The sequence below is a fragment of the Ictidomys tridecemlineatus genome, chromosome 9, assembly GCF_052094955.1.
Source record: "Ictidomys tridecemlineatus isolate mIctTri1 chromosome 9, mIctTri1.hap1, whole genome shotgun sequence".
In the NCBI taxonomy this organism is placed as follows: domain Eukaryota; kingdom Metazoa; phylum Chordata; class Mammalia; order Rodentia; family Sciuridae; genus Ictidomys; species Ictidomys tridecemlineatus.
Genome location: NC_135485.1, coordinates 4,198,194 through 4,224,300, shown reverse-complemented (window position 1 = coordinate 4,224,300; position 26,107 = coordinate 4,198,194). Strand labels below are relative to the sequence as shown.

Here is a 26,107-nt window from a genome sequence, read left to right as displayed (position 1 = left end):
GGTGCTGAGCGGCCACCAGAGGATGTCACAGACTGCCCAGATCCCCCCCCCCCCATCATGAGCCATGGCCACCTGCCCCAGCCCATCCCAGCCACAGCGGGGTGCGTCACCAGCCCTCCCTGCTCCCAGAGCTCAGGAAACATGGAGGAGGGAAAAACCCAACCCGGCCATCCGGCCACTGGCCATCCAGCCATCGGAGGCTGACAGAGAGGAAATGAGATGAGCGCAGTCCAGGGACACACTGCCCCACCCCGCCTCTGCGTGTCCCCAGCTGCCTCAGGACTTGCCATCACCAGGCGCCACGTCCACATCCGTGGCTATCTGTCTGTTCCTCCCCCCTCCCGTGGGAGCTCTGGGACGGCGAGTCCTTGTATCTTGGTCCCTAGTACCTAGAGTGGTGCTCTGCAACTACTTTGTTGTCTGGGAAATCAAGGCAGGTGACAGGGACTTGGAGAACTTACCTAAAGGGAATGGTCTACGCCTAACCCAGCACTGGAGAGCCCAAGGGGACGCAGGCCCAGCCCTCGCTACATGTCACCTAGTCAGAGCCGGGTTCTCCTGAGCAGAGGGGAGGGAGGCAGGTTCTTGCTGGAGCTACCAATGCTTTGGAGACAGACAGGAAAGAGCTGAGGGCAGTAATCCCCACTGTGTGAAGCCCAAGGAGGCGGGAAAGCCAGCAGCAGCTGGGCTAGGCCTGAGGAGCAGGAGGGGAGGCCACGTCTCCAGCCAGACGCACCATGAAGGAGGCCCTGAGAAGGGTGGGGGATGGCCCATGCGGTCGTGATCCTGGGTCTCCTCAACCCACTGGCCGATTCCTCCCTTAAAGGATGGAGCTTCCTCCTCACCTTCACCTGGGGAGACCCTAGGCTGCCCTCAGAATCCACCCTACAACCCAGATCAACTGCTATGTAAGCCACAAAGGCCCCCAGCAGAGGCCATCCCAAGACAGCCAGGGAGAACCAGGGCTCCACCCCAAGGCACTGGGACCACCCAGCAGGGAGCGGCTGCAGGCGGGGTGGGGACAGGACTGCTAGACTGAGGGGGAGACCTGTGGCCCAGCAGTCAGCGGACGGTCCAACCCCAGGCCCACATCAGAAACTGCTGTCCCAGAGCCAGTTGTCACAGGGGTGGGCTTCTCACTGGGAAGTTGGAGGGGAGGGCAGGGGTCACCTGGAGTGGAGAGAGAAGCTGCAGGACTGTCAGGGGAGAAGTCAAGCCTATGGGAGAAGCCGCAGGGGCTCGGCTGGCCCCACCAGGAGCTCTGAGACGACTCTTCTGAGCTGCCCCAGAGGCAAACAAGCCTGACCTGCCTTCCCCTGCAGAGACCAGTCATTGCCTGTGGTCTGTCCAGGGAGACATTTCTGTTTTTATTTTTTTATCTGTTGTTTGCAGTGTTGGGCATGGAACCCAGGGCCTCGAGCTCACTAGGCAAGTGCTCTACCACTGAGGGTCACCCCTCCTGGGAAACACGTTCCCTGAGAGCGGCCGTGGCCTTGGCAAGGTGGCTCAGTAGTGGAGGACAGTCCTGGAGAGGGACTCAGCAGTGCCCCGTTAGCCAGCCCCTCCTAGCCCCCGGTGGGGTGAGGGCTTCAGTTCCATGATTCTCTGGTCCACTCTGTGAGGTCAGAGATCAGGGACACTGGTCCCGCCATGGTTGGTTTGGGCAGGGAAGCTCCCTCCCGAAGGGGAACTGCTTCCTTGATGAGAGAAAAATAATAATGTCCAGAGCAACATTAAAATAGAAAACAAAAACCATAATAAATGCACTATGCAAACGTCTGACCGATGGTGTGTCCACTCAGGCCCAGGCAGCACTGGGTTAGGGTCAGACCATTTCTTTCAGGTAAGTCATCCAAGACCCCATTGCCTGCCTTGATTTCTCAGACTACAGAGAAAATAATATTTGCTGAGAACCCCTCTAGATACTGGGGATCCAAACAGAGAGTGCAAAAGCCCTGGTCCCTTGCGCAGTTTCCAGACCTGAGCTGGTTCTCGAATCCAACACCAAGGACAGGGGAGACTGTGTCCTGGGGAGAAGACCTGCCCCACCTGGCCAAGGCACGTACACAGGCCCCCGTCCAGTGTAGCTTACAGCCACTTACTCAGACAGCCAAACCCTGGGGAAAGAGCACCCATGTACCTTGAGGGGTGTGACGTGAACACAATGTGTATCTTCATCACAGTGTGACTAGGTGACCCGTCAGGAGCACCCACCTGGTGCTTCTGGCTCCCAGTCTCTCCTGAGGCCCAGTCAAGATGTCAGCTAGGACCGCAGGGCCAAGGGCAACAGACTGCTTCCAAGTGGCACCCCTGACCCAGTGGGCTAGGGCCTCAGGTCCCCTCTGCTGAGGCCCCTCCACCGCTGCCTCAGTGTCCTCATGACATGGCTGCTGGCTTCCCCCAAGGAAGGGTGCAACGTCACCTGGGCTGAGGTCCCTCAGCAGCCAGGCAAGTGCTGGCAAACCAGCCAGTCTCCCGGACCTGGACGGCAGCCTTAAATGGGCACCTGCCCAAGGGCAGAGTTGAGCAGAAGCCCGACCCAGGGTTAAGGCCTCAAAGGAGACAGACCCAGCCTGAAGGCCGAGCAGCCAGGCTTTCCCGCCCCGTTCCAGGCAGCCATTGTCATGACCCACATGGCAGCGGGGTCAGGCAGAGCCTGAGGGAGACTAATATACTGCTCAGCTGTGGGACCTCCAGGATTAAAATTCTAAGGTTGACTGAAAGCAGCTGGAGGGTATCTTGTCCTTCCCTGGGTCGCACTGTGAGGATTCTTGGCACAGGGGAGGCCGACGCTCTGTCAGTTAGCCCAGTGACGAACACAGTGAGTCCTGTCCCCCACATCCCACTCTGGTGACCTCCTCGAGGATCCATGTGGTTCTTGGGAGCCTCCATCCAGGGCTCTTCCTTCCCCTTCCCTCCCCTGAGGTTCTCGGAGTGCCCACTGGACAGCCAGGGACGGGGAGCCGGGGTTGGCCGGAAGTGCAGCACCCTGTCCCCACATCCACTGGCTAACACAGACCTGTGGCCACACTTGAATGGAGGAGGCCGGGAAGCATGGTCCAGCTGAAGTCCTGGAAGGCCATGTGGCACCATGAGGGCTACACACAAAGGGTCGGAGGGTCTGCCCTGGGCTGGGGATGCAGAGGGCCCAAGGAGCTGGACAAGGCAGAGGACGACGCACAGGCTCACCTGGAGCACATGTTCCTGGGTGCACCTGCTGAATGAAGGGAGCATGACCACTCCAACAACAGTCCAGAGCCAAGCCCGCGCCCATAAAAATTCCCACGAGGGCCCAGCTGTTTGATTCCTGGTCAGGAACCACCGTAGGCCTCCTGATCTGGGGAGCAGCGATGGCATGGAGGACACTCTTGCCCACCAGGCTGCACCATGTGATCTCCGCACCTCTGGAAGGTCGGCAGGAAGGAGATGGGAAGGTTTTCTGCTTGTCTGAGGGACAAATCTTGAGAAGGTCCCCAAACAGGAGGACTCCATCTCAGGCCCAGAGTGTCCTTGACTTCCTTGCAGAAAGGATTTAAGGGTGAGTCACAGTGAGGCACAGGTTGACTGACTTAAGGGAAACCTAGGAGCTTCCTAGAGGGAGGCACTGGAGAGGGACGGGTCAGCGTCACCTGGCTAAGGCAAGTTTATTTACAAAATCTATAGGGCAGGGACGTTCCAGTTCTCCTCCGCTGGTGACTCAGCATGTTAACCATTACATCTCAGGGCTGTTTTCTTCTGGTTTGATGGGAAACCCCTATTAATTTCCCACAGGGAAGGCAGGGTTATTCTTGTGAATTTAAGAGTCTTACAACTGCATAGGACCGAGCAGCCACCGAGAGTGCAACAGGCGGAGTAATCAGGCCCTAAAAACAGAAAATTCTACTGGTTGAGCAAAAACATTCTGAGAGCTGTTTTTTCTTTGGGTCGGGTCAGGTCTGATGGTGGACTTTACAGTGTTGTCTATGCTCCAAGTAAGTGGAAGGGACTTGAAGCCTGGACCTCCACCTGGCCTCTCTGGTTTTGCCCCTCGTGTTCCACCAACTTGGCGCTCATTTCTGGCCCCTCCGTAGAGGCCCAGAGGTTAAGCACTGGCCCCAGGTCACCAGTCGGCCCCCAGTTCCCCAGTTAAGTCACTGGCTTACTGACAGAGCAGGGTCCTGATCCTCCATTAGCCGTGTGACCCAGACAGGCGCAGGGCGGGCCTCAGTGGGTCCCCAGCCCCCGGCAGGCACATCAATCCCCACGTCCGCGGGAGCGCGCGGCGGGCGGGCGGCACGGCGGCGCGCGCGGCGGGCGCTAACCGGCGGGAGCGCGCGCCCCTACCCGCCCGCGGCCGCCTGCGCACCTCGTCCGGCCCGGGGCGCCCGGGTGACGCGGCCCGCGGACCCGGAAGTCGCCGGCCCGCCCCGCCGGCCGGCCGCCAGGAGCACGGTCCCCGCCGCCCGGGATGGGGCCGCGCTGGCTGCCGCTGCTCGGGCAGCTGCTGCTGCTGCAGCCGCCGGGGTCCCGGGCCGCCGGCCCCATCCGCGTCTTCGTGGTGCCCCACAGCCACATGGACGTGGGCTGGGTCTACACGGTCCAGGTAGGTGACAGGGGGGGTGGCGCTCCACGCGCGCCCCTCGCCCCTCGCAGCTGCAGCCTCCCTCCGCGGGGGGCGCCCCGGGTCCCGGTGCCGGCGCAGGCGGCCCCGCTGGGTCCAAGTCCCGGCTGGGCTCGGGCTGGAGGAGCCCCCGACTTCTCTGCTCACTTCCTGCCTCTGAACCCCAGTTTCCTCTTCTGTCGGGTGGTACACTGAATGGGTGGCTCCTGCGTTCCAGGCTGCAGAGGGGAGTGGCGTCCCCAGCCTGGGCATTGACCGAGGTGGCCCATGTGAGCCTGGAGCAGGAGGGGCAGGCAGGCTCCAGGGCAGGTGGACGTCAGGTGACCGCTGGAAAGAGGCTGCTTCCCTGTGCGGCTGGGTATTGGAGGCCAGTTCAGCATGCCCCGCCTTCCCAGCCCATGGCTTGGGTGGGGCCAGGGGTCACCTCCCGGTTCTGCTGCGGACCTTGGGCAGGGGGTTTGCTCTCTAAGCCTCAGTTCTCCTGTCTGTGAAGTGAGAACAGTCACTCGCCCCCCAGCCCCACGTCCAGCTCCCTGCACAGCTCTGCAGTTCCCTGCTGGGGCCCAACACTGGTCAGACCCACCCCCTGGAATCCTGAGTGGAATGCAGGAGAGGGACCAGCATCAGGGTCAGTGTAAGTGCTCAGCCCCCATTAGGCCTGTGCCTGTACCATGGAGGCCCGTGGTGGTCACTTGACACCCGGACTCTGAGGCACATGACTATTGGTTTGCTTCACTCCAGCCACACTGCTGCCCTGGGCCTCCTCCGCACCTCAAGACCCCTCCTGCCCCAGGACCTTTGCCCTGGCTGTGCTCTCTGCCCAGGAAGCTTTCCTCCTGAGAACCTGCGGACACAGTCCCTTCCTTCCATCCGCTTGTTCTTTGAAAGTCATTCTTGGTGTGGCCTTCCTGATGACCCTCTTCCCCTCTCCCTCAGGATGGTCCCTGTTGCACTTGTCTCCATCTGAGGGGCCATATGTTTTGCTTGTTGACCGCGAACTAGAACCTGACTCCTCAGGGCAGGGGCTTTGTCCACTGTGTCCCCACCATGCCCAGAAGAGTGCGGATGGAAACCAGTGGACACCCTGAGGTCCTCAGGTCTCCATGGGCATTGCATGTTGTCACCTCAGCCTCCCGAGCTCCTTTGTGGGGTGAGGAAGGAGATGCCTAAGTTAATGAGCCAAACCCTCGGTGGCCTGGTGCGGTGGCCACGCCTGTAACCCCAGTGGCTCAGGAGGCTGAATCAGGAGGATCATGAGTTCAAGCCCAGCCTCAGCAACTTAGGCCCTAAGCAACTTAGCCAGACCCTGTCTCAAAATAAATAAGTAAATAGAAAAGGGGCTGGGGATGTGGCTCCGTGGTTAAGCCCCTGGATTCAATCCCTGTTGCCAATAAATAAATGAATAAATAATCGGTGATTAGGGACAGAATAACTTACAAAGAACATGTAAGTAAATGGTGACATTTTAAAGAGAGACAGGAAGCAGACCTGGTGCCAAATGTAAAATCCTGTCCCTCCTGTCAGGGAGGCCACCCACCCACAGGAGACAGTTTGAAGGTGGGGGAAGGGGCACCCACCACTCCCAGTTCCCAGAAGAAGAAACTGAGGACCAGAGAGGGTGGATGCATTTCCTGAGACTACTCAGGAGGTAGTGTGCAGGGCCTGGAGACTCCCTGGTCCTCAGAGTGCCCAGCCTGGGGGCATCGGGCAGCAAGTCCCCCAGGGACAACCCAAAGCACTTCTTCTCAGTTCAGCTCCCACCACCCACATCCCCCTTCACGTCAGCCCAGCAGACCCCTTTGTGGTCTCTGAGCCACGACCCGTCTTGCATCTGGGGCTTCACTGTGCTGCTGCCCATGGACCCTCAGGGCCAGCGGACACACGCCTCTCTGCCCAGCTGACTCTGGCTCCCCGGCTGGCTGGCACATCCCTCTTCCCAGTAGGTGTCCTTGCCTGTTTCCTGGTGCCCCTGCCTGGCCCCCAAGAGCCCGTTCCCCCCACGGGTAGGGAGCACGTCCCTCTTCCTGTACTGGGCAGAGATGGGCACCCTGGACTGGTGAGGTGCTCAAGGGGGGAGCCCTGAGGGGGAGAGACCACAGAAGTGCCCTGCAAGTGCCAGGGCCCTGGGACACATGTTCAGCCCTGCAGAGCTCCTGGGGCCCTGCCTGACACGCGCCCCTCCCCAGGAGAGCATGCGGGCGTATGCTGCCAACGTCTACACCTCCGTGGTAGCAGAGCTGACCAACCGGCCCCAGCGCCGGTTCATCGCGGTGGAGCAGGAGTTCTTCCGGCTGTGGTGGACCAGCGTCGCCTCAGAGAAGCAGAAGCACCAGGTGAGGCAGCCGGTGAAGCCTAGAGCAGGAGCCTCGTGGGCTGGGGCTGAGGCCGCAGCTGCGTCCGCATGAACCGAACCCCAGGGACTGCTTAGGCCAGGCTTCGTGGTCAGGGCCACAGCAAGAAAGGGTTTTCTTTTTAATCCAGGCTTTCCTGGGGGCTCTTGAAAAAGTCTCCAGCTCTGGCAGGAGGGGCACATTCCCAGGTGCTGCCTGGCCCCTCCTGAGCCCCTGCACCCCTTCCCTTATTTGCTCTGTCTGTCTGGCCCCCAGGCACAGGGGTGGTGGCCCTTGTGAGGGCGCTGTAGCGTGGGCCAGGGTTGACAGCTTCACCGAGTGCAAAGAGCCAGAGCACCCCCTCTCCGTGACACAAACACCCAGAACCTAGGCAGGAGCTTGTTCCTCTTTTCAGAACAGTTACTGAGCATGGACTTCAGAGAGGTTAGGCAATTTGCTTGAGGCAGCGAAGCTGAGAGGCAGAGCAAGGACTCCTCCCGGCCTCCTTGGGGGTCTCTTCAGCCTGCAGCCTGTCCAGCCATGATGAGAAACCCTCCATGTGATGGCCGCTTGCCAGGGGCCCGGCCACGGGGATGTTTTACAGAGAGGGCGTGCAGCAGGTCACACAGCCTGTGAGTGATCAGTGTGTCTGACTTGGGAGCATGCTGGGGACAGTCCACAGTCCTTTCTGAGAGGGATGAGGGACATGACAGGCATGTCTTGGTGGAGACCTGGCAGGACACTCCTGGGAAGCTCCCTGGAGGCAGGGACTTGTTTCCTTTGTCCATTGCAGTGTCCCAGGACCTGCCCAGTGCAGTGCCCATATGTCTCAAGTGAATGACCCACAAATGCTGTACCTTGGAGTACCAGCCATAGCTGCAGGCCCACATCCTTGGGATCATTTACCTTCCCATCCTCCTGTTCACTCGTTTATCCAGAAATATTTATCAGCTACTCACGAGACCAACCCAAATCCAGGGACAGTCTGCAAGATAACTAGTCTGTGGTCTCAGAGTGGTCAGTCCCACAAGGAAAGGGGAAGCCAGAGGAGCTGTTTCAAGTTAAAGGGTCCAGAAGAGAAATGACAGTGTCATGCACTACATGGTCCTGGCTTGAATCTGGCAAAAGGAACAGGAATTTGGCACAAAGTCTGTGGATAAGCTGGTAGTGTTGTCTTGACGTTAAAGGTGCTGATTTTCATCATTATGCTATGGTTATAATTAATTACTGCTGCTCTTCTGAAGTGCACCAAAAGCCTCGATGCTCCTGAGCTACTTCCAAAACAGACGGGAAGTGTCAGAGCTGGAGCATTACAACAAAGGAGGTCAGAGCAATGGGCGAACCGGCAAGAGGCTGCACCTTAGCTCTTTGTACTATTCTTGCAAGTTTTTGTTTGTTTTGTTGTAGTGGGGATTGAACCCAGGGCCTTGTGGTGGCCAGGCAAGTGCTTTACCACTGAGCCACATCCCCAGCCCTTTATTTTATTTTGAGACAGTCTCACTAAGTTGCCCAGGCTGGCCTCAAACTCACAGTCCTCCTGCCTCAGCCTCCCAAGTAACCCAGCCTTACAACTTTTTGCTGAGTTTTAAATTACTTGAAAACTAGAAGTGCACTTATAGGTAAAATCTCAGGCAGCAGCCATGGCCAGGTGCTCCCTGGGTGCAGCTGGCACAGTCTGGACCAGAACAGTGTCCTGCTTTTATGGAATAAAGTAGGGTGAGGGGCTTAATGAGGTGCTACAGGCGCGGCCCTCACAGACCCAGCCAAGTTTAGGGCTTGAACCTGGCTGTTTCTCTCCGCCCACCCTGCCAAGGTCCACCAGCTCCTGAAGAAAGGACAACTGGAGTTTGTCCTTGGAGGCCAGGTCATGCATGATGAGGCTGTGACCCACCTTGATGACCAGATTCTACAGCTCACAGGTACGGCCACCCCGCCCTACGCCCGGGGACTCCAGTGGGCTAGGAGTTCCAGCTGTGGCCACCCCGCAGTGTGAAGCCTACCCCTGGAAACGGTGACTCCTGGAGCACACCCATGCCTGGCCAAGGGAGCTGAGTGCCAGGGTCGAGCTGGGCTTCAGAGTCGTGTCGCCTGGGTGCATCCTGACCCTGCTCAGTCCCGTCCGTCCCCTGAGCATGGGATGTGGCCCCCTGTGCCCCAGTTTCCTTTGTTGATAAGTGTGATGTCGATGCCCACCTGAGAGAGTCGTCGTGAGGATTCAATTGGGATGATTCAGGTGAAGGGCTTTAAGTGGAATGTGTGGTCCTCTGGGGTGCTCAGCTGACTTCCCCCTCCCACCCTCACCACGGTCACCCTCACCACCATCCTCACCCCGATCGCCACCTCGGTCACCACCTCAGTCACCACCAGCACCAGCACCCTCTTCCCCTGCACCATCACCATCCTCGTCCTCCCCCTCTCCATCCCCTCCGTGGTCACCATACTCCCTGTCCCCACCACGGTTGCAGTGGGCACGTCACACTGCAGGCTGTAGCCACGCCCGCCGCGGGCCGTGTTCCTCAGAGGTGTGGGAGTGGAGAGCTGACCACCCTCGCCATCTCTGGTCCCTTGGGCCCTTTTTACCTGGGTTGAGCTGTAGTGGGCTCTGCTGTGAAGTGGGCCCCAGAAGGGAGGAAAGAGGCGGGCCGTGGACAGCCTCCCGCCGAGCTGGCCTCCCACATGGAGCTGGGCCCCTTCCCGAGTGGGGGCGTGAGGTGCCTCCGCCCAGACCTGTCCTGCTGCCCGGGCTGTGGGGACTCCTGCCCTCCTCTTGGCCCTCATGTCAACTCACACCTGAATGTTGGATGTGACATTTTTATTGAGGGGCGTTTGTTTCCAGCATCTCTGAGACGAGTCAGAGGTGGGCAGCAGGCCCCGTGACTGAGGCTTTCAGCCCCCTCCTCAGGCAGCAGTGCCCTAGCGGATTCTCAGAGGCCTGGGGGAGTGGCAGGTGCCAGCAGTAACCACCCCTGGCCCTGAGCCGGCCTGAGGAGGCCGGCCAACACCAGGCGGAGTGGAGGGAGGAAGGAGTCCAGGCAGGAGCGAAGGAAGCCACTACTGTCCTGTCCCCCCACTGGTGCCCCCTCCCTCTCCTTTGCTGATGGACCCCTCCCTCTATCCCTCCAGTGTCCCCCAGCAGTATTTAAAACACTGAACAACGCCTTACGCATCTGCAGGTCTGGGCAGCCCAGGGCACAGTGGATATCCAGTCTTCCTGTCCTCCCTTGTCCCTGCCTCCACACATGGCTTGGCCTGTCCACTGGGTCACTGTACTAGTGAGACACTGGTTCGGCTGCTGCAGTAGGGACCAAGAGCCATGAAAGACTGTCTTTATGGTTAAGGTGGGAAGTCTTCCCTGGAGCCCAGCAGGGTCGCCACACGTGCGGTAGCCATTGTCCAGGCTATTAAAGATAAACTGAGGCACGTGGGGGACATGTGGGAGCTCCTCTGTGCAGACGGCAGCCCCTGGATCGGCAGCACCACCCTGCGGATGTCCAGGGCGGGAGGCCACGTGGGGAGAACCTTCCTGAGGAGATCCTGGAAGCAAGCCCTAATTAGGATCCACGTACGCGAGTCTGGCCCTGGTGGCTTACCCATCCTCCCTCGGTCCCTGACTTGGTCTCTTACATAGAGACCCAGGGCGCCAGTGCCGCTACAGCCCAGTGGCCTGAGTCATTGAGGGCACCCACCTCTGGCTGCCGACAGAAGGGAGTGCGTGTGTGGCTGGCCCAGATCTCTGTAGGTCCTCACGGCTGGAGTCCCCAGAGGAGGGACCCAAGAGAGAAGGCAGAAGTGACGGTGATGGCAGGTGCCCTGCCCCTTAGCACTCAGCCCACTTCCGTGTTTGTTGGGGGTGAGTCCCCAGGTCCCGCAGCCGGCCCGGCACCCTCAGCACCAGAGCTTGTCCAAGCTCACGGAGAGCCTCACCGGCACCCGGGCTGCCACATGGGCAGGCCTTGAGGGCACGGAGTCAGCCAGTCAGGAAGGGCAACACGGAGGACCGCACTTACAGGGGGTTCCTGGAGCCCTCAGGTCCATAGGGACAGAAAGCAGAATGGCCATCACCAGGGACAGGAGTTGGCATTCAGAGGGCTTATGCAAGACGGAAGAAGATCTGGATGGCGGTGATGCTGCAGGACCCTGGGCACTACCTCTGTGGGACCTGCCTGGCCTGGCGGCTGGTGCCCCAGCCTGCTGGACAGGCAGTGAGCCTGCTGCGGGTCACTAGCAGGGCGACGCTCTCTTTGCAGAAGGACACGGGTTTCTCTATGAGACCTTTGGGATCCGGCCACGGTTCTCCTGGCATGTTGACCCATTCGGTGCCTCGGCCACGACCCCCACCCTGTTTGCCCTGGCGGGCTTCAACGCCCACCTCATCTCCCGGATCGACTACGACCTGAAGGAAGCCATGCAGGAGGCCCAGGTGCGTGCTGCGCCACACCTGCCGTCACCCCTCGTTCAGCACATCTTGGGGGACGCCACCAGGTGCCTGAGCCCGAGCGTGTGGGGTGCCTGGCCTGCCCTTGTCTTGCCACCTCCCCAGGGTGCCCTCTTCCAGCAGGCCCAGCCCTAATGGCCCCCTCCAGTCCAGAGACCCCTTCCTCAGGGCCTGGGGCCGGCCCAGGTCCTCAGGCCCCTCCAGGGACCAAGCAAAGCGCACTGAGGAACCAGAGGAGGAGAGTGGGCCCGGCTGGAGCGCAGCAGCGGCCTCTGACGTCCGAGGCAGCCAGACAGTGGACAGGGCAGACCTCCCGGCTGTGTGCCCAGGAGCCGCGGGCTCCACCCTCCTCTCCCATTAACCTCCCTCAGCAGCCGGGAGGCTGGGGCTGCGGGAATAAAGTCGCCCCAACTGGCGCTTGGGCAGCAGACATCTGGGGTCTCAGCTCTGGTGCTGCAGGGGCAGCTGCCACAGGCCCCTCTCCTGGCTTGTCGATGTTGTTTTCTCTCTGTGTCTCTGCTGTGTATCCAAATGTCCCTTTTTATAAGGGCCCGAGTCCTACTTGCATTGGACCCACCAATGACCTCATTCCAACATGGTCACCTCCACAAGACCCTGCTTACAGTCAAGGTTCTGGGGGCTGGAACTTCAGCGTAACTTTGTGGAGGGTGATATTCAACCCGTCATAGATGAGCAGAATCATAATCGTACCCATTTCACAGGGTGAGGAAACTAAAGCCCAAAAGGCCAACTTGTCCTGTCCAGGTCGCCCTGGAGAGCAGTGGTAGGGAGTGGTAGAGCTGGCCAGGGGAAGTTATGCAGAAGGACATCAGGCTCCAGGCAGGTCAGCCAAGGAACATTTCACTGAGGGCCTGGCAGAGAAGTGGTCAGGACCCTCTCCAGTCAGCTGCTTTCACCTGCCTGTGACCCCATGAGTGCTGGGGGTGGCTCCCCATTTATCCTGGGGCATAAGGACTTGTGTGTGGCCCCAAGCCAGAGCCGAGCAGAACTAGGACTTCACACCTGCCTTGCAACCCTGAGCATCAGAACTGTTGAGGAGCAGGCTTCGCGCTTGTGAGAGGCAGTGAGCCCCGGGCCCGGGAGTCTTCAGGTGAAGCTGGAGCAGGCTTCTCCTGGAGGAGCTGGCAGCGAGAAGCCTTCGAGGAGCGGGAGGGTGAAGGAGCAGCTGCTGGCAGGCAGACTCCACGGCCCCCAGACCCCACGGGGGGCTTGAGAGTGGCCTGGAGGGATGTTACAGAGGGGGCAGCAGCAGGAGGTCTTGGCCCACAGAGAGCAGAAGGTGAGGACCGGCCAGGGGGCACAAGCTGGGCTGGGGTGGTGCAGCCGGGGCTGCGGCTGTCCTGTCCTCACTGCCCCCCGTGGCCTTGCAGGGGCTGCAGTTTGTGTGGCGAGGGTCCAAGAGCCTCTCGGCACAGCAGCAGATCTTCACGCACGTCATGGACCAGTTCAGCTACTGCACGCCCTCGCAGCTGTCCTTCTCCAACAGGTACCAGCCCTCCCCTTCCCCAACAGGTTCCAGCCCTTCCCCAGCGGCTGCCACCTGCCCCTCTGCACCTTCCTGAGACCCCAGACCCGCGTGTCTGGCCCCCGCAGGTGGTGAGCAGTTGCTGTGACACCGTCTTGAGCATTTCCAGTCCCCAGGCCCCATTCTTGGCGTTGTGCCATGCCCAGCCACCCTGAAGCCCTAGGCAAAGGGGAGACCCTTGGATACCCGTCCTTCATTATTTCCGACTGGTATTTCTTCATCATGGATTTTGTGTTGATTTTGATTTTTTCTAAGTATCGCATTAATATGTCATTGATCTTGATGACCGAGATTTTGGGCACCTGTGAATGGTGAACAAAGGAACCGGCTGGTCCTGGTGGGGGAGCAGGGGCTGCAGGCCGGGGGGCGTGGCACCCCTGTTCCCATGCGGGTGAGTGGAGCCCGGTCTGGGCACACCTCTCCTCCCGCTCTGCACTCTGCCTCCCCACAGGTCCGGGTTTTACTGGAATGGTGTGGCTGTCTTTCCAGAGCCACCTCCAGACGGGGTGTACCCCAACATGAGCGAGCCCGTCACCCCAGCTAACATCGACCTCTACGCCAAGGAGCTGGTGGCCAACGTGAAGCAGAGGGCTGCCTGGTTCCAGACTCCTTACATCCTCTGGCCCTGGGTAAGGCAGGGACCTGGGCCTCATGTCCTGTCACAGCCCAGGGCCTGCTGTGCAGAGTCCAGCCCCTGTGCTCGGGCCCTGTGGCAGCTTGCACCAAGCCAGCCTGCCCAGGCCCCACCACTCTGCTCCCCTTCCCCACAGACCTCAGGGCCTCAGCCACTCCTCCAGCCTCCCTCCACCCTGGACTCACCCCGGCCTCTCCCACCTGACAGCAAACCCCCGGGCCAAGCAGCTTCCACTCCCGCCTGATGGACCGCACTTGCCTTTGCAGTGTTGGGGGCTGAAGCCCAAGCCAGAACCCCCCACTTGACCTCCAGTTCCCTCTATAACACGGGAACAATGACAGTACCTGCTGCATGGTCTCCATCCAGGGTTGGTGAGGGGCAGTGCCAGGCAGGACACCATGCCACGGTCTCGGACCTTTACCAAGCACCTGCTGTGTGCCAGGCACTGTTCTAAGGGACCGTTCGCCTCGTCCATCTGATTTGCACCACTGAGCCTAGAAAGCGGACATTGCTGCTGACCCGTTTTGCAGTTGAGGGATCTGAGGCTCAGGAAGGTTAAGGAGTTTCCTAAGGCCACTCAGCCTCTTAGCAGGGCAGCTGGGAAGGGCAGGAATTCGTGTCCAGACCGGTCACCCAGGGCTGCCTCTCCTGAAGGTGCATAAAGGCCAAGGGATTAGTGATTATCACCCTAGCCATGTCCGCAGGTAGCAGTGCCATGGGCCTCGGATGCGCAGGGGTGCCAGCTGTGGGAGCCGGTGACCCTTGTTGGCGCCACGGAGAGTGGCAGGGCTGCCATTGGGAGGCAGTGCTGACCCTCCTTCCTGGGCAAGGTCTGTGCTCTGAGGCACAAGCCATTGCTTCTGTGTCCCCTGCAGGGATGTGACAAGCAGTTCTTCAATGCCTCGGTGCAGTTCGCTAACATGGACCCGCTGCTGGACCACATCAACAACCGGTCCCAGGAGCTCGGCGTCTCGGTGGAGTACGCCACCCTGGGCGATTACTTCCGCGCCCTGCACGCCCTCAATATCTCCTGGGCCGTCTACAACCACCATGACTTCCTGCCCTATTCCTCAGGTACAAGCCTGGGCGCTGGGGTAGCAGTCTAGTGTCAGGGCCGGCACAGGACTGCACATCCCTCAGTGTCCACAGGGGTGCCCCACAGGCCCTGTGTGGGGCCCTGAGGCAGACTGGCCCCACCTGCCTACTTTGTGGTTCAGCTCCCACCCTGCCCACACCAGCAGTTTGCCGCCCTGCCCTGGCAGTGCCCTGCAGGGGGCACCCTCTTCACCTGCTCCTTCTCCTGTGCCCCTATGCGCCTCTTCCAGGAATCCCTTCCCCAGACACTGAGTCTGGGCTGGGTGACTCCACAGTGTCCCAACAGCCCCAGGCTTTCTTTTTTAATTGCTTCACTACTCTCGGGGATCTGGTCTCCTCTGTGTCACGAATGTGTCCTCAGGCCCGCAGCTGGCCGGCCACACATAGCACAACCTATGACCCTCTCCTCCGGGGCTCTGTAGAAGTCATGAGGCCTCCCTGTGGCAAAATGGGGACACCAGTGTGCTTTGTTCTCATGGTCGTAACAATTGCATGAGACCAGAAGAGCTCTTAGCCTCCCACCCAGCACACAGGGGGCTCAGCCAAGGGAGCTCGGAGTAACTGCGATGCTCAGACCAGAGTTTGAGATGAAACTAGATCCCCACTTCAGCCAGCGGATGTGTCTGGTTAGCTGGCTGAGAAGGCCTCTTGTCACGGTAGCAGCTCATCAAGGCAGGGGCGCCTCCTGTCAGCTCTGAGTCACAGCCGCCTAAGCCAGTTCTTCACAGCCATTGGGGGAGGTGTTGCCCCTCCTCACAGCAGTCTGTGTCCTCAGTGCTGCAGCGACCCCCGCAGTTCACCCCCAATTTCTTCTTTCTGAGTTCTTGTCTAGTGAATTCAAAGAATGAAATCCACAGACAGCGATGAATGAGTGCAAGAAAAGCCAGAGCTCTCTCAGGGCAAGAGGGGACCGACAGGGGTTGCCGCTCAAGTGTGCCAGTCTAAGGGTTTAGGTAGCGCCTGGGTCGATGCTGTGGGTCCAAACTTTGCTGACGGGGTTTGGAAAAGTACCAGTGCTGTTGGTCGGGCTGCGATCCCATTCAGGTCTGCCCTGCTTTCATTTTCCTGCTGCTCCTGGAGAAGGGGGAGTTTGAGGTCAGAGAATCATGGGTACTCAGGGGTTCAAGGCTGCAGCACTGTGTAGAGTGGGCACCAGCACCAAGCCTCGGCCTGGCCACCCAGAGACACCCTGGCTGGCCTGGGCCCTGGCTGTCTGCTCCTCAGGCCCACACCTGCCCAGCTCCAGCAGCTGCAGCCGAGCTGGCTGCCTGCACTCCAGCCACCAGCCCTGCTCCAGGACGAGGGCTTGGCTTCAGCGCTGTCCCCAGTCCTTTGTGCCAGGTTAGGAATGTGGCTTGCTAGCCCCTGCTTGACAGACTGCTGCATGGCCTGCAGGGTACAGCAAAGCTGCTGGTAGCATCAGCACCCTGTCCCTGTGGGCCCTACAACCCACACCCCCGGGCACCCCGCTGGCGGCTCCTGCAGGTCTACTCACCTGCCTAGCTTGGGGGACAGGTAGAAATTGCTCTTCTCAGCCCACTCCCAGACCTCCTCGGGCCTCCACAGGGGGATGGCTTTGGCCAAATGTTAAAATCTACATTGGTTGCATAAGATGAGCAGCCCAGCCAGGCTGGGTGGGATGGTGGCTGGGCCACCATGAGCCAGGAAAGCGCAGGCTCTCAAATGCAGCCCTTCCTCCCAGCTCTGCCTAGCACTGACTCCCATGCTTGGCTGACTGATTCGAGAGGCTGCTTTGGGAAAGGAGGCAGTGATGAAGAGGCATGCCAGGCTGTCCCCAGAGAGCTGAGGAAGCCCAGGGGCATCTGGCCAGGTGGCCACCATGTCATATGGCCTGGGCACCTGGAGCTAGGCCTATCTGGGGCCTCCCAGCCACAGTGACAGGCAAGGACCGGCCCTGGGCAGTGACTCCCAGCACACCTGGGTTTGGGTCACACCCCTCCCAGCATGGGCTGTTGCTCCAGCAAGTGGAGACACTTCTTGAGCTCTGGGGTGGTCGTGGTAAAATGAGGTTTCTGCAGGACTAGGGGGGACACCCACATGAAAGCTTCCTGGTGGCCAGCCCCCTTCTCCCTCTTTATTTGTGGCTGCAGGGCTCCGGGGGACCTGGCTGCTACTCAGACTCATGCCTGTCGGGGGTTAGGCTTACCACTCTGGGCCTCGGTCTCAGGCTGCGTGGAGATGGGGTGGGCTGCACAGCTGCCAGGACCCTCTGGTGTGCACCAATTTGCTGAGGGGTGAGGCTACAATCAAGGTGGGCGGAGATATGTGGGTGTGGCTACAGTGAAAGTGGGCAGGGATTTGTCCTGGGGACGCGATGCGCCCTTAGTGGGGGCGGGTGGTTAGAGCTAGGCAGAAGAGTTGTGGGCGTGGCTAGCTGTGAGGTGGGCGTGGCCAGTCCAGGCTGGCTGCTCTAATTAGCTTTTGGGCTGTAAAGTTGCCTGATAGAGAATCCAGGCCCCCAGCCTTGACCCCAAGCCCTCATCCGTTTCGCCATGAAGCTGCAGGGGACGCTGCCTATCTGACTCCACAGCCTGTGGCCTTTCCTCTGGGCCGTGGGGCCACCCACCAGGGACTGGCCCAGGTCTGTGGGGAAGAGCAGAGAAGAGGCACAGGGCAAACCCGGGGCAGCAAAGAGGCAGACCCTGCAGGGAACTGAGAACCCCCTTGGGAGACAGGCAGACTGAGGTGCTCAGCCGTCTCCCTCCCGGGCCCTGACAGCCAGACAGCAGCTACCTGGGATGGCTCAGCTCCCACACCACCCCGAGCATTCTCCCTGGGCCTCGGGAGGCTGCTGAAGTGCAGGCCTGTCCCAGGACTCCCCGTGGCCCAGGGCTCACACAAAGTCCTCCTTCTGGGGCTGTGTCCTACCCCCCTGGTTCCTGTCTTGCTCTCTTCCCTCCCTGAGGTTTCCCAGATACCATCTTGTCACTGGCGTTGATCCTCCTGCACCTACTCTGTCCCCAACCTGCCCTGACACTCCTGCCCTGCCCCAGGCTCTGTCCAGGGCTCCCTGAGCAGTTCTCTTCTGGCTTGGAGAAGGTCCCTGGACTGAGAGCCACAGCCTGGGGTCACCGCCTGCCCAAGTTGCCCTCCTAGGCCACCCAGGCACACTCTGCCTTTCTGGTCCCCGTTCCTGAGCAGTGCAAGAGTGAGGACATAGTGGGCTCCACAGGCAAGGGACCCTCAAACTCCCTGTCTGCCCTCGTCTCCCAGAACCATTTGCTGCCTGGACGGGCTTCTACACCTCCCGCAGTATGCTCAAGGGGATGGCACGGAGAGCCAGCGCCCTGCTGTACGCAGGGGAGTCCATGTTCACGCGCTACATGTGGCCAGTGCCCCACGGGGCTCTGGACCCCACCTGGGCCCTGCAGCAGCTCCAGCAGCTCCGCTGGGCCGTCTCGGAGGTAAGGCCAGGCTTCTCAGCCACAGGGGTGGGACTGACACCCCTGCTGTGCACCCTTGTCCTAGCAAATCCTCCAGCCCAGGCTCTGGGGCCCCATTTCACAGATGAGAAAATGCGAGACTCCCCGTCACTGGGTCGTGCACCATGAAGCTGGGCCAAGTTCTCTTGGCACCCAGCTGGTGGCTTCAAAGCTTTATATGTGATTCTTCCAAGAGGAATAAGGACCAAGTAGAATGTCCTGCCTGGAGCTAAACCATAGCCCCACTGTGACCTCAGTGACAACATCTAGGAGGGTGGTGGGCAGTCGTGACAATAGGCTTGACCTGGTTGGCACTGCGGCTGCCACGTAGCCAGGGTTCCAGGCTTTCCTTCTCCACGTGCTCCCCAGGAAGGAAAAGTGAGGCCCCAGGAGCCTTGTATGCTGTCCATGGTCACCCATCCACACGGGACCATGCTGGCTGTGACTTCTTTACAGCTGCCTGAAGGGGCAGCTGGCAGAATTTGCCTTGTGCTGGGCGTACACTTCCCTAAAGTCCGTCAGAGCGGCTGGCCACAGCAGCTTCCACTGTGGAGCTCCATGTCCCCTTCTGTGAGGACACAGTCCTGCCCCTGCCTCAGAGCAGAGGAGTGTGAATGTCGGGTGATGTGAAGGGTGCAAGATGGACCAGGTGGGGCAGGTCCTTCCCAGAGTCTCCTGGCTGCCCAGGATGGCAGACCTGGCCAGGAGTTCCACAAGGTCAGCGAAAGGGGCCGGTTCTGCAGCCTCTCTCACCTCAGCTTCCTCTTCTGGGAAGTGAGAGGGACACCCACCTTCTCCCTGGCATGAGACCAGCACCTTGTAGGGTCAGATCCTGATCCCCGCCTCTTCCTCACATCTGACAACGGGTGCCACAGGTCCAGCACCATGATGCCATCACTGGAACTGAGTCCCCCAAGGTGAGAGACATGTACATGGAGCATCTGGCCACAGGGATGCAGGGCGTGTGCAAGATAATGTCCTCTATTGTCCTGGACAAGTTCCAGCTCAGGCTGACAGCCCGGGCAGCCGAATCAGGTAAGCCAGACCCCCACAGAGAGGCTGAGGCCCCCCTCTGAGAATAGAGCCCAGAAGGGCCAAGGAGGGGGCCTAGTGTCCTGAGTCCACAGCCCCTGCGACCCCTTACTGTTGGCATGACCTTGACCTTGGCAGTGGCTCCAGTGCCCCAGGCCCCACTTCTTCATCTACGGGATGAGGAAGGGCTGACGTGAGCCTTGGGGATGGTAAGCCTGGCATCTGTAAGACTGGGCCTGTCATGGTCCTCATTTCATAGCTGGGATCCTGATACCCTTTATCTACTAGCTCAGGGCCACACGGGTCGGAAGGAACAGAGCAGGGGTCTGACCCCTTAACCCATGCTCCCCTGCCTTGCAGGGAAGATGCCAGTGTCCTTGGCCCCGTCCTGCTCCCAGCACCCTCCTGGGCTCAGCTGGGCTGCAGATCACTTCCTGGCGGCCGTTGGATCCGCCTCCTGATCACAAGGTTTCACAAGTTGTTCAGTGTGCCAGTTCACCCAGGACGGGGGCTGTCAAACCCGAAAAATCCTGGGCAAATGGGGACAATTGGTCTCCCTACAGAAGCACGAGGTTTTCCTATCCACGGCCCTGATCCCCGCCTCTGCCTTCACTGTGGTCACGCACTTCCCAATGCTCCCCCCGGCCTTCCTGCCGCCCCAGCAGTGTCTGGGCGATGCCATCTTCCAGCCCTGCCCTTGCCCTTCCCTCTTGCAGGTCTGGAAGGCCTTGGGGATCAGGACTGGAATAAACAGGACCCCCACCCTGGGGCATCAGGGCACTGAGAGAGACAGGCACAGACAGGCCCCTGTGAGATGGGCTTTGATGTCATTGCCAAGTGGCACAGTTGATGGGCAACCACTCCAATGCCATGCTCATGCCATCCCCACAGGCACACAGGGAGTCAGGAGAGAAGACAGAGAAGCCGTCCCAGGCACAGGGGAGGAGCCAGCAGAGCGGGGAGGCTGCAAAGCGGGTGCCGTGTTGGGGATCCTGGGACTTCCAGCACAGGAGATGGCAGGATGGGAGAGACGGGAGGCCAGGCCCATGGTGCAGGGCCCCCAAGTGCCAGTTCAGGCTCCAGAGACTTTTTCCTCACAATGCCAAGTACTCAAAGCTTTGGACCCCGGCCTCGGAAGCTGGGTCACTTTAGGCCAATGACTGTACTTCTCGTGTCTCAGTCTCCTCATCAGTAAAGTGGGCCCATGGGAGAGATGTGTGAGGGACAGCGGACCCTCAGCCACCCGAGGGACACCTCATTTTCCCTTTGTTCCTTCCCCGCTCAGGGACTGCAGTGAGTCACATGTGACCAAGCTGTGCACCTGCTCCTCCCTGGCTGCCCTGGGGGCTCCAGAGGGCTGGGTCTCACCTGCCTTTTTCCCATGTACACAGAGGTGTGGAGTGAGCCAGGCAGCAACCCGAGGCCTGATGGGTACTCTGCCTCAGTCTACAACCCATTGGCCTGGACCGTCACCACCATCGTCACCCTGACTATTCACTTCCCCAGAGTCAGTGTCACAGACGAAATGGGCCACCCCGTGCCCGCACAGGTATGGACATGTGGTCCTGCAGGAGGGACGTTTGCCATTTGCCACTTGCTGATCTAATCTGTGTCCCACTTGCACATGCAGAAAGGCCTGGGGGTCTCAAAGGGCTGAACAGGGCTGCGGATGTTGGCGAGGCGCAGGCTGCCCCTCCCACCCCCCTGACGTCCGCTTGAGTTGCTGTCTCTTCTCCCCTTCCGCTGCCCGGAGCTGCCCTGGTTCCAGAGGCACTCTGCCATTCAGCCCACGCCCCCTTGGGGAGGAGGGAGAGGGACTGACATGGCTCAGCCACTCAGCACACACCCTCCAGGTGGGGTGCTGGGCCCCTGGACAGCAGTGAGGCCCAGCCCACCAGGGGACCCAGTCACAGATGGTTATGGTGTGGAGGGTGACTCAGGAGCCAGTGGAGGGTCCCCAAGCCGAGACTGAGGAGGAGGGGAGGCCTGGAATAGACCCAGCACGTGCCACCCCTGTGTCCTGAGTGCAGGGCCCATGGAGAGGAGTCCCCTCCACAGGGATTTCTGGAGCTCCGCCGTGTGTCAGACCCTTCCCAGGTGCAGGGACACTGCAGTAACCGCAGGACAGAATCCCTGCTGTCTGTCAGGGATAAAATTCTAGTGGTGAGACAGGTGAGAAGCAAAATAAGACGGGGCCAGTGACAGCCGTGGGGAACAGTTGACAAGCACCAGGGCTGGGGCTCACCTGACAAGGGTGGCCCAGGTCGCAGCCCGCACGGTGGGGTGAATGGGACAGTATCTGTGTTTGGGGTAAAGGTCAGGTTCGGGGCAGGAGTGGCAAACGTGGGTTTAACACTAGGCCCCCAGGAGCCTCCCCAGGGACACGGAAACTGCATGCCTCAGCTGCAGAGCCGCCAGGAGGTCCCCAGCCCAAGTCTCTTACTTGTGGCTTTTGAAAAAGGGGTCAGTGAATCAGACAAGTTGAAGGGGCCAGAAAAAGATCTATTCATGATGCCCAGAGAAGAGAAGATGGCAGGCTGTGGGGCTCACAAACCCAGCTCCCCCCAGTGAGAGACAGGCAAGGGAAGGGAGGGGGCTGAGGACAGGCCAGGGCCTCTGACTGAGGCGCGTAGGTGCCCTGGGTGGGTCTGCTCATGGTGAGAGCTTGGCCTCCTTGGAAATGGCTCAGTACCATTATCTTGGTGTCTTCTGCCTTAAAGTGGGGGAGACGTCAGGTAAGTTTCAGGCAAATCAGCCTGTGCTCCCAGACCTGGACGGCAGGCCTTAAATGGGCACCCTGGCTGGCGCAGAGTTGAGCAGAAACCTGATGCAGGGTTCAGTGGGAAGGGGGGGGGCGGATCCAGCCTGAAGGCAGAGCTTTCCCGCCCTGTTATGGCACCCGCAGGACAAAAGCAGGCTTGGCCCCAGGCACAGTGGCACAGGCCTATAATCCCAGAGGCTCAGGAGGCTGAGGCAGGAAGATCCTGAGTTCAAAGCCAACCTCAGCAACAGGGAGGCACTGAGCAACTCAGTGAGACCCTGTCTCTAAATAAAATACAAAACAGGGCTGGGATGTGGCTCAGTCGAGTGTCCCTGAGTTCAATCCCTGGTACCAAAAAAAAGCAGGCACCCGAGCTGTTCCCATCATGGGTGACTAATATGAATAGTTCCCCTGTGTGACGTCCAGAGGAGTGATTTGTAAAGTAGCTAAAAGCAACCTAAGCAGGGGGCTTTTCTAAGACCCCTTCCAACACCCGCATCCCAAGCCAGATACCTTGTAGCTGGGAGAAGGCAGGAGGGTTGACTGGAAAGGGTCCTTCTCTGTGGAGACAAGGGATGGGGTTGCCCCTTCCGAGGAAGTGAGGGGCCGCTGCATCTTGCTGGAACTGAGGACCCCCTCATCGAGGGGGGAGGAGGGTCTTAAGAACTCCTCTGGTGCTGTGGTAGATGGTTGGGACAAGAGAGGGTTTGGGGACACCTGGGCTACTGCCAGGGAGGGTCCACGGGAGCTATCACCAGCCAGAGGCCACAAAGATGAGCCGGCAAGAGGCCGAGTCCTAGGAATGAGCACGGTGGGGCATGGTGGCCTGGACAGTAGCTGTGGGTGGTGAGCTGGAAGGGCCACAGCAGGGTTCCAGCTGGGGAAGGCTGGGGAGCAGTGGGGTGGAGGAGTGGCCCTGAGCTCAGCCATGGACGACCAGGTGGAGGCATCTAGCAGGAAGCGGTCCTTGTGGGTCTCAGGTTCCAGGACAGGTCAGAGGTTAAGATCAGGGCATCAGTCACTTGGCGGATGAAGGAGGATTGAAGGAGCTGGGGTGACCCTGAGGAAGAGAAGCCCTGGGTGCCCTGAGAGCCAGCCATCTTCAGGCCACTAAAATACGTTCCAGGGGCCATTATGTTTTGTGGTGGTCCTCGGGGGTGCAGCCAAAACAAGGGAGGACAAGGAGAGCTCAATCCAGGAGACAAGGACACTGCTGGCTCAGTGGACAGTGAGCACCCCCTGTCCAGGAGGGATGCAAGCCAGGGGTCACCAGTGGACCGAGTGTCCTCCCTGCGCTGAAATCCACCCCCACTCCATCCTGCTGGTTGCAGATCCAGAACTCAACAAAGGACCCCTCTGCCTACGACCTGCTCATCCTGAGCGTCATCCCGGGACTCAGTTACCGGCACTACAGGGTCATGCCCACTACAGAGGCCCAGGAGGCTACCACCATGGCCACCACGCTCCGGTTTAAGAGCAAGCTGAGGAGACATAGCAGCTCACAGAAAAAGCGCCTGGTGACCATGGCAAACGACTGCTACACCGTGCAGTTCGACCAGGACACCAACCTGATGCACAGCATCTGGGAGAGGTAAGGCTCAGCCACTGCTGGTCTGCGGCAGAGGCGCACCCAGGGCCTGGACCAGTAGGGCCCCCAGTTCCCATTGGTGTCTCCATTGGCTCACCTGCCTGAGAGAAGGACCAAATGTGGTGAAGCCTCTTCCTGCTCTTGTGATCATTAATTCAAGGCATATGAGTCTAGGCCAAGGCAAAAAAAAAAAAAAAAAGCTTTCTTATGCCTTCTAATTCCAAAGATTCCAAAGCTGTTATCCAGAGAAAAGAGGGCATTGAGGAAATCACCCTGAGAAAAAATATGTTCACATTATCCACTTTAACCGAGAATCTCTACTCAGGAAATAGTCACACTGTCTCTAGAACATGAAGTGTGTTGGTCAACTTTTCATTGCTATGACAAAATACTTGAGAAAACCACTTAGAGAAGGAAAGGCTTCTTTGGCTCCCAGGTGCAGAGGTTTTGCTCCATAGTTAGCCAGCTCTGTTGCTTTGGGCCTGAGGCAAACATCATAGTGGAAGGGCATGGCAGAGGACAGCCACTCAGTTCACGACAGCCTCAGCAGAGAGCAGGGGAGAAGGGGAGGGGCCAGGTACAAGATAAAGTCCCCCAAAGCATGGCCCTAAGGACCCACTCTGCTCAGCCACATCCCTCCTCCTGCTGGTTTTCACCACTTCCCAGCAGTTCATCGCTGTCGGTGGGTTGATCCACATGGGGTTACAGCCCTTGTGAGCCAGTCACCCCCAGATTCCTGCCTCTGAACATTGCTCTATTGGAGACCAAGCCTTCCATTCATGAGCTTTTGGGGGACCTTCAGTTCAAACTACAACAGGAAGGGACCCTCAACATCGTTTATTCATACCCACCCACTCCCCGGCCATCTGTCCACCCACCTTTCCATCCATCCATTCATACCTGGACCCCCACCCGCCCACCCCGCTCTCAGCCTTCCCTCTGTCCCGTACTCAGCCCTGCGCTCATCTGGCCGGCTGGCCGTGCTGTGGGAGAGGCGGTTGTGCTGGTGGTGTGGACAGGGCTGGGGCAGGGTCTCTCAGCAGCCCTCCACTGCCCAGAGCGTGGGACTTCCCTGGGAGTTGGGCCACGGATTCCTCCCTAGATGTGGGCAGCTGGAGCAGCTGGCAGCAGGCAGCAGGCAGAAACGGAGCAGGTCGCCAGCCGCGTGAGCTTCCCAGCCAGGCTGAGAGAGGCCGAGTGCCTTCCCTCCCTCCGTCAGTCCCCAGCACCACCTTGCCGCCTGCTTCCTCCAGTCCGCAGATGGGTGCACCTAGGCCCTGCCCACCCGGCACTCTCCAGTCCCAGAGCCCACACTGTCCTGAGCCTGGCCCTGTCTCTCTCTCTCACTCTGGAACTCTGGGGTGAGGACAGGGATGTTCTTATTAGGTTCCCAAAGCCCACCTGTCACCTGCACAGAGGAGGGGCTGCGGGAGCTGGGGGCTCAGAGGAGGTGCAGCAGAGGTGGCTGAAGCCCGGGATCCAGGCACAGAGCAGGGGAGCCCATTGCCCCTTCAAGGGAACCGGCCCGCGCAGAGCCTCAGGAGAGCCGTGCAAGTTGAGAGGCCCTTGGCCCTAATGTGACAGCTTCCTGAGGTGGCCACCTTCCACACTTTTCACCTCTAAATGTGCCATTCGGCAGTTTTAGTGTCCTCGCAGTTGTGCAGCTGTCCCCCAGTCCATTTTGAGCCCTTTTGTCACCCAATAACCCTCCTGCAGTGTGGCAGCCACTTCCCCAGGAGCCTCCCCCAGGGCCCTGGCCACCCCAGCCAGCTTTCTGTGTCCATGGATTTGTCCAATCTGGACACTTCATGTACGTAGCGACCTACCTGTTGTGGCCTATTTGTGTCACCGAGGACCTGTCCTCCAGGTTTACACGTGGTAGCAAAGGCCAGCGCCTCATTCCTTTTTAAGGCCAAACGGTGTCCATTGCGTGGACCGGCCATGTTCTGTTCACCTTTCTTTAGTCAAGGGACACTTGGGTTGTTTGGCTACTGTCAATGATGCTGCTGTGAACAGTCACGAGTGCTTGACATTTCCCTTGGGTATGACCAGGAGTGGACTTGCTAGGTTGTGGGGAAACTGGGTTTCAGCTTTTTTTTTTTTTTTGGCGGGGACTTGCCAGGGATCTAACCAGAGGCACTTAGCCACTGAGCCACATCCTCAGCCCCTTTTTTTTTTTTTTTAATTTTTGTTAAGGGTTGGGGATGTGGCTCAAGCGGTAGCGCGCTCGCCTGGCATGCGTGCGGCCCGGGTTCGATCCTCAGCACCACATACCAACAAAGATGTTGTGTCCGCCGAGAACTAAAAAATAAAGATTAAAAATTCTCCCTCTCTCTCTCTCTCTCTCTCTCCTCTCACTCTTTTAAAAAAAAAAAAAAGAAAGAAAAAAAAATTTTTGTTAAGTTGTTGATGGACCTTTATTTTATTTATTTGTATGTGGTGCTCAGAATTGAACCCAGTGCCTCATGCATGCCAGGCAAGTGCTCTACCACTGAACCCCCTCAGCCCTTTTTTATATTTTATTTAGAGGCAGGGTCTTGCTGAGTTCTTAGGCCCTCACTAAGTTGCTGAGGCTAACTTTGAACTCATGATCCTCCTGCCTCAGCCTCCCCAGCCGCTGGGATTATAGGCATGTGCCACTGT

General features: G+C 59.3%; 1 protein-coding gene across 2 annotated transcripts in view; it reads left to right on the top strand.

The window, feature by feature from the left end:
- Positions 1-4,385: 4,385 nt before the first annotated feature.
- Positions 4,386-26,107, top strand: part of Man2b2 (mannosidase alpha class 2B member 2) — a 29,796-nt gene continuing 8,074 nt past the window's right edge. The window contains exons 1-11 of one of the 2 annotated variants that reach the window (XM_078020988.1): positions 4,386-4,582; positions 6,787-6,933; positions 8,744-8,849; positions 11,178-11,350; positions 12,757-12,872; positions 13,363-13,540; positions 14,421-14,619; positions 17,875-18,065; positions 18,959-19,118; positions 20,507-20,664; positions 23,208-23,467. In XM_078020988.1, the coding sequence (XP_077877114.1) occupies positions 4,448-4,582; positions 6,787-6,933; positions 8,744-8,849; positions 11,178-11,350; positions 12,757-12,872; positions 13,363-13,540; positions 14,421-14,619; positions 17,875-18,065; positions 18,959-19,118; positions 20,507-20,664; positions 23,208-23,467 (1,823 nt within the window). In that variant the 5' untranslated portion in view covers positions 4,386-4,447. Of the gene's footprint in view, positions 4,583-6,786; positions 6,934-8,743; positions 8,850-11,177; positions 11,351-12,756; positions 12,873-13,362; positions 13,541-14,420; positions 14,620-17,874; positions 18,066-18,958; positions 19,119-20,506; positions 20,665-23,207; positions 23,468-26,107 lie in introns of those variants that run through there. The other variant, XM_078020989.1, reaches the window with a different exon arrangement.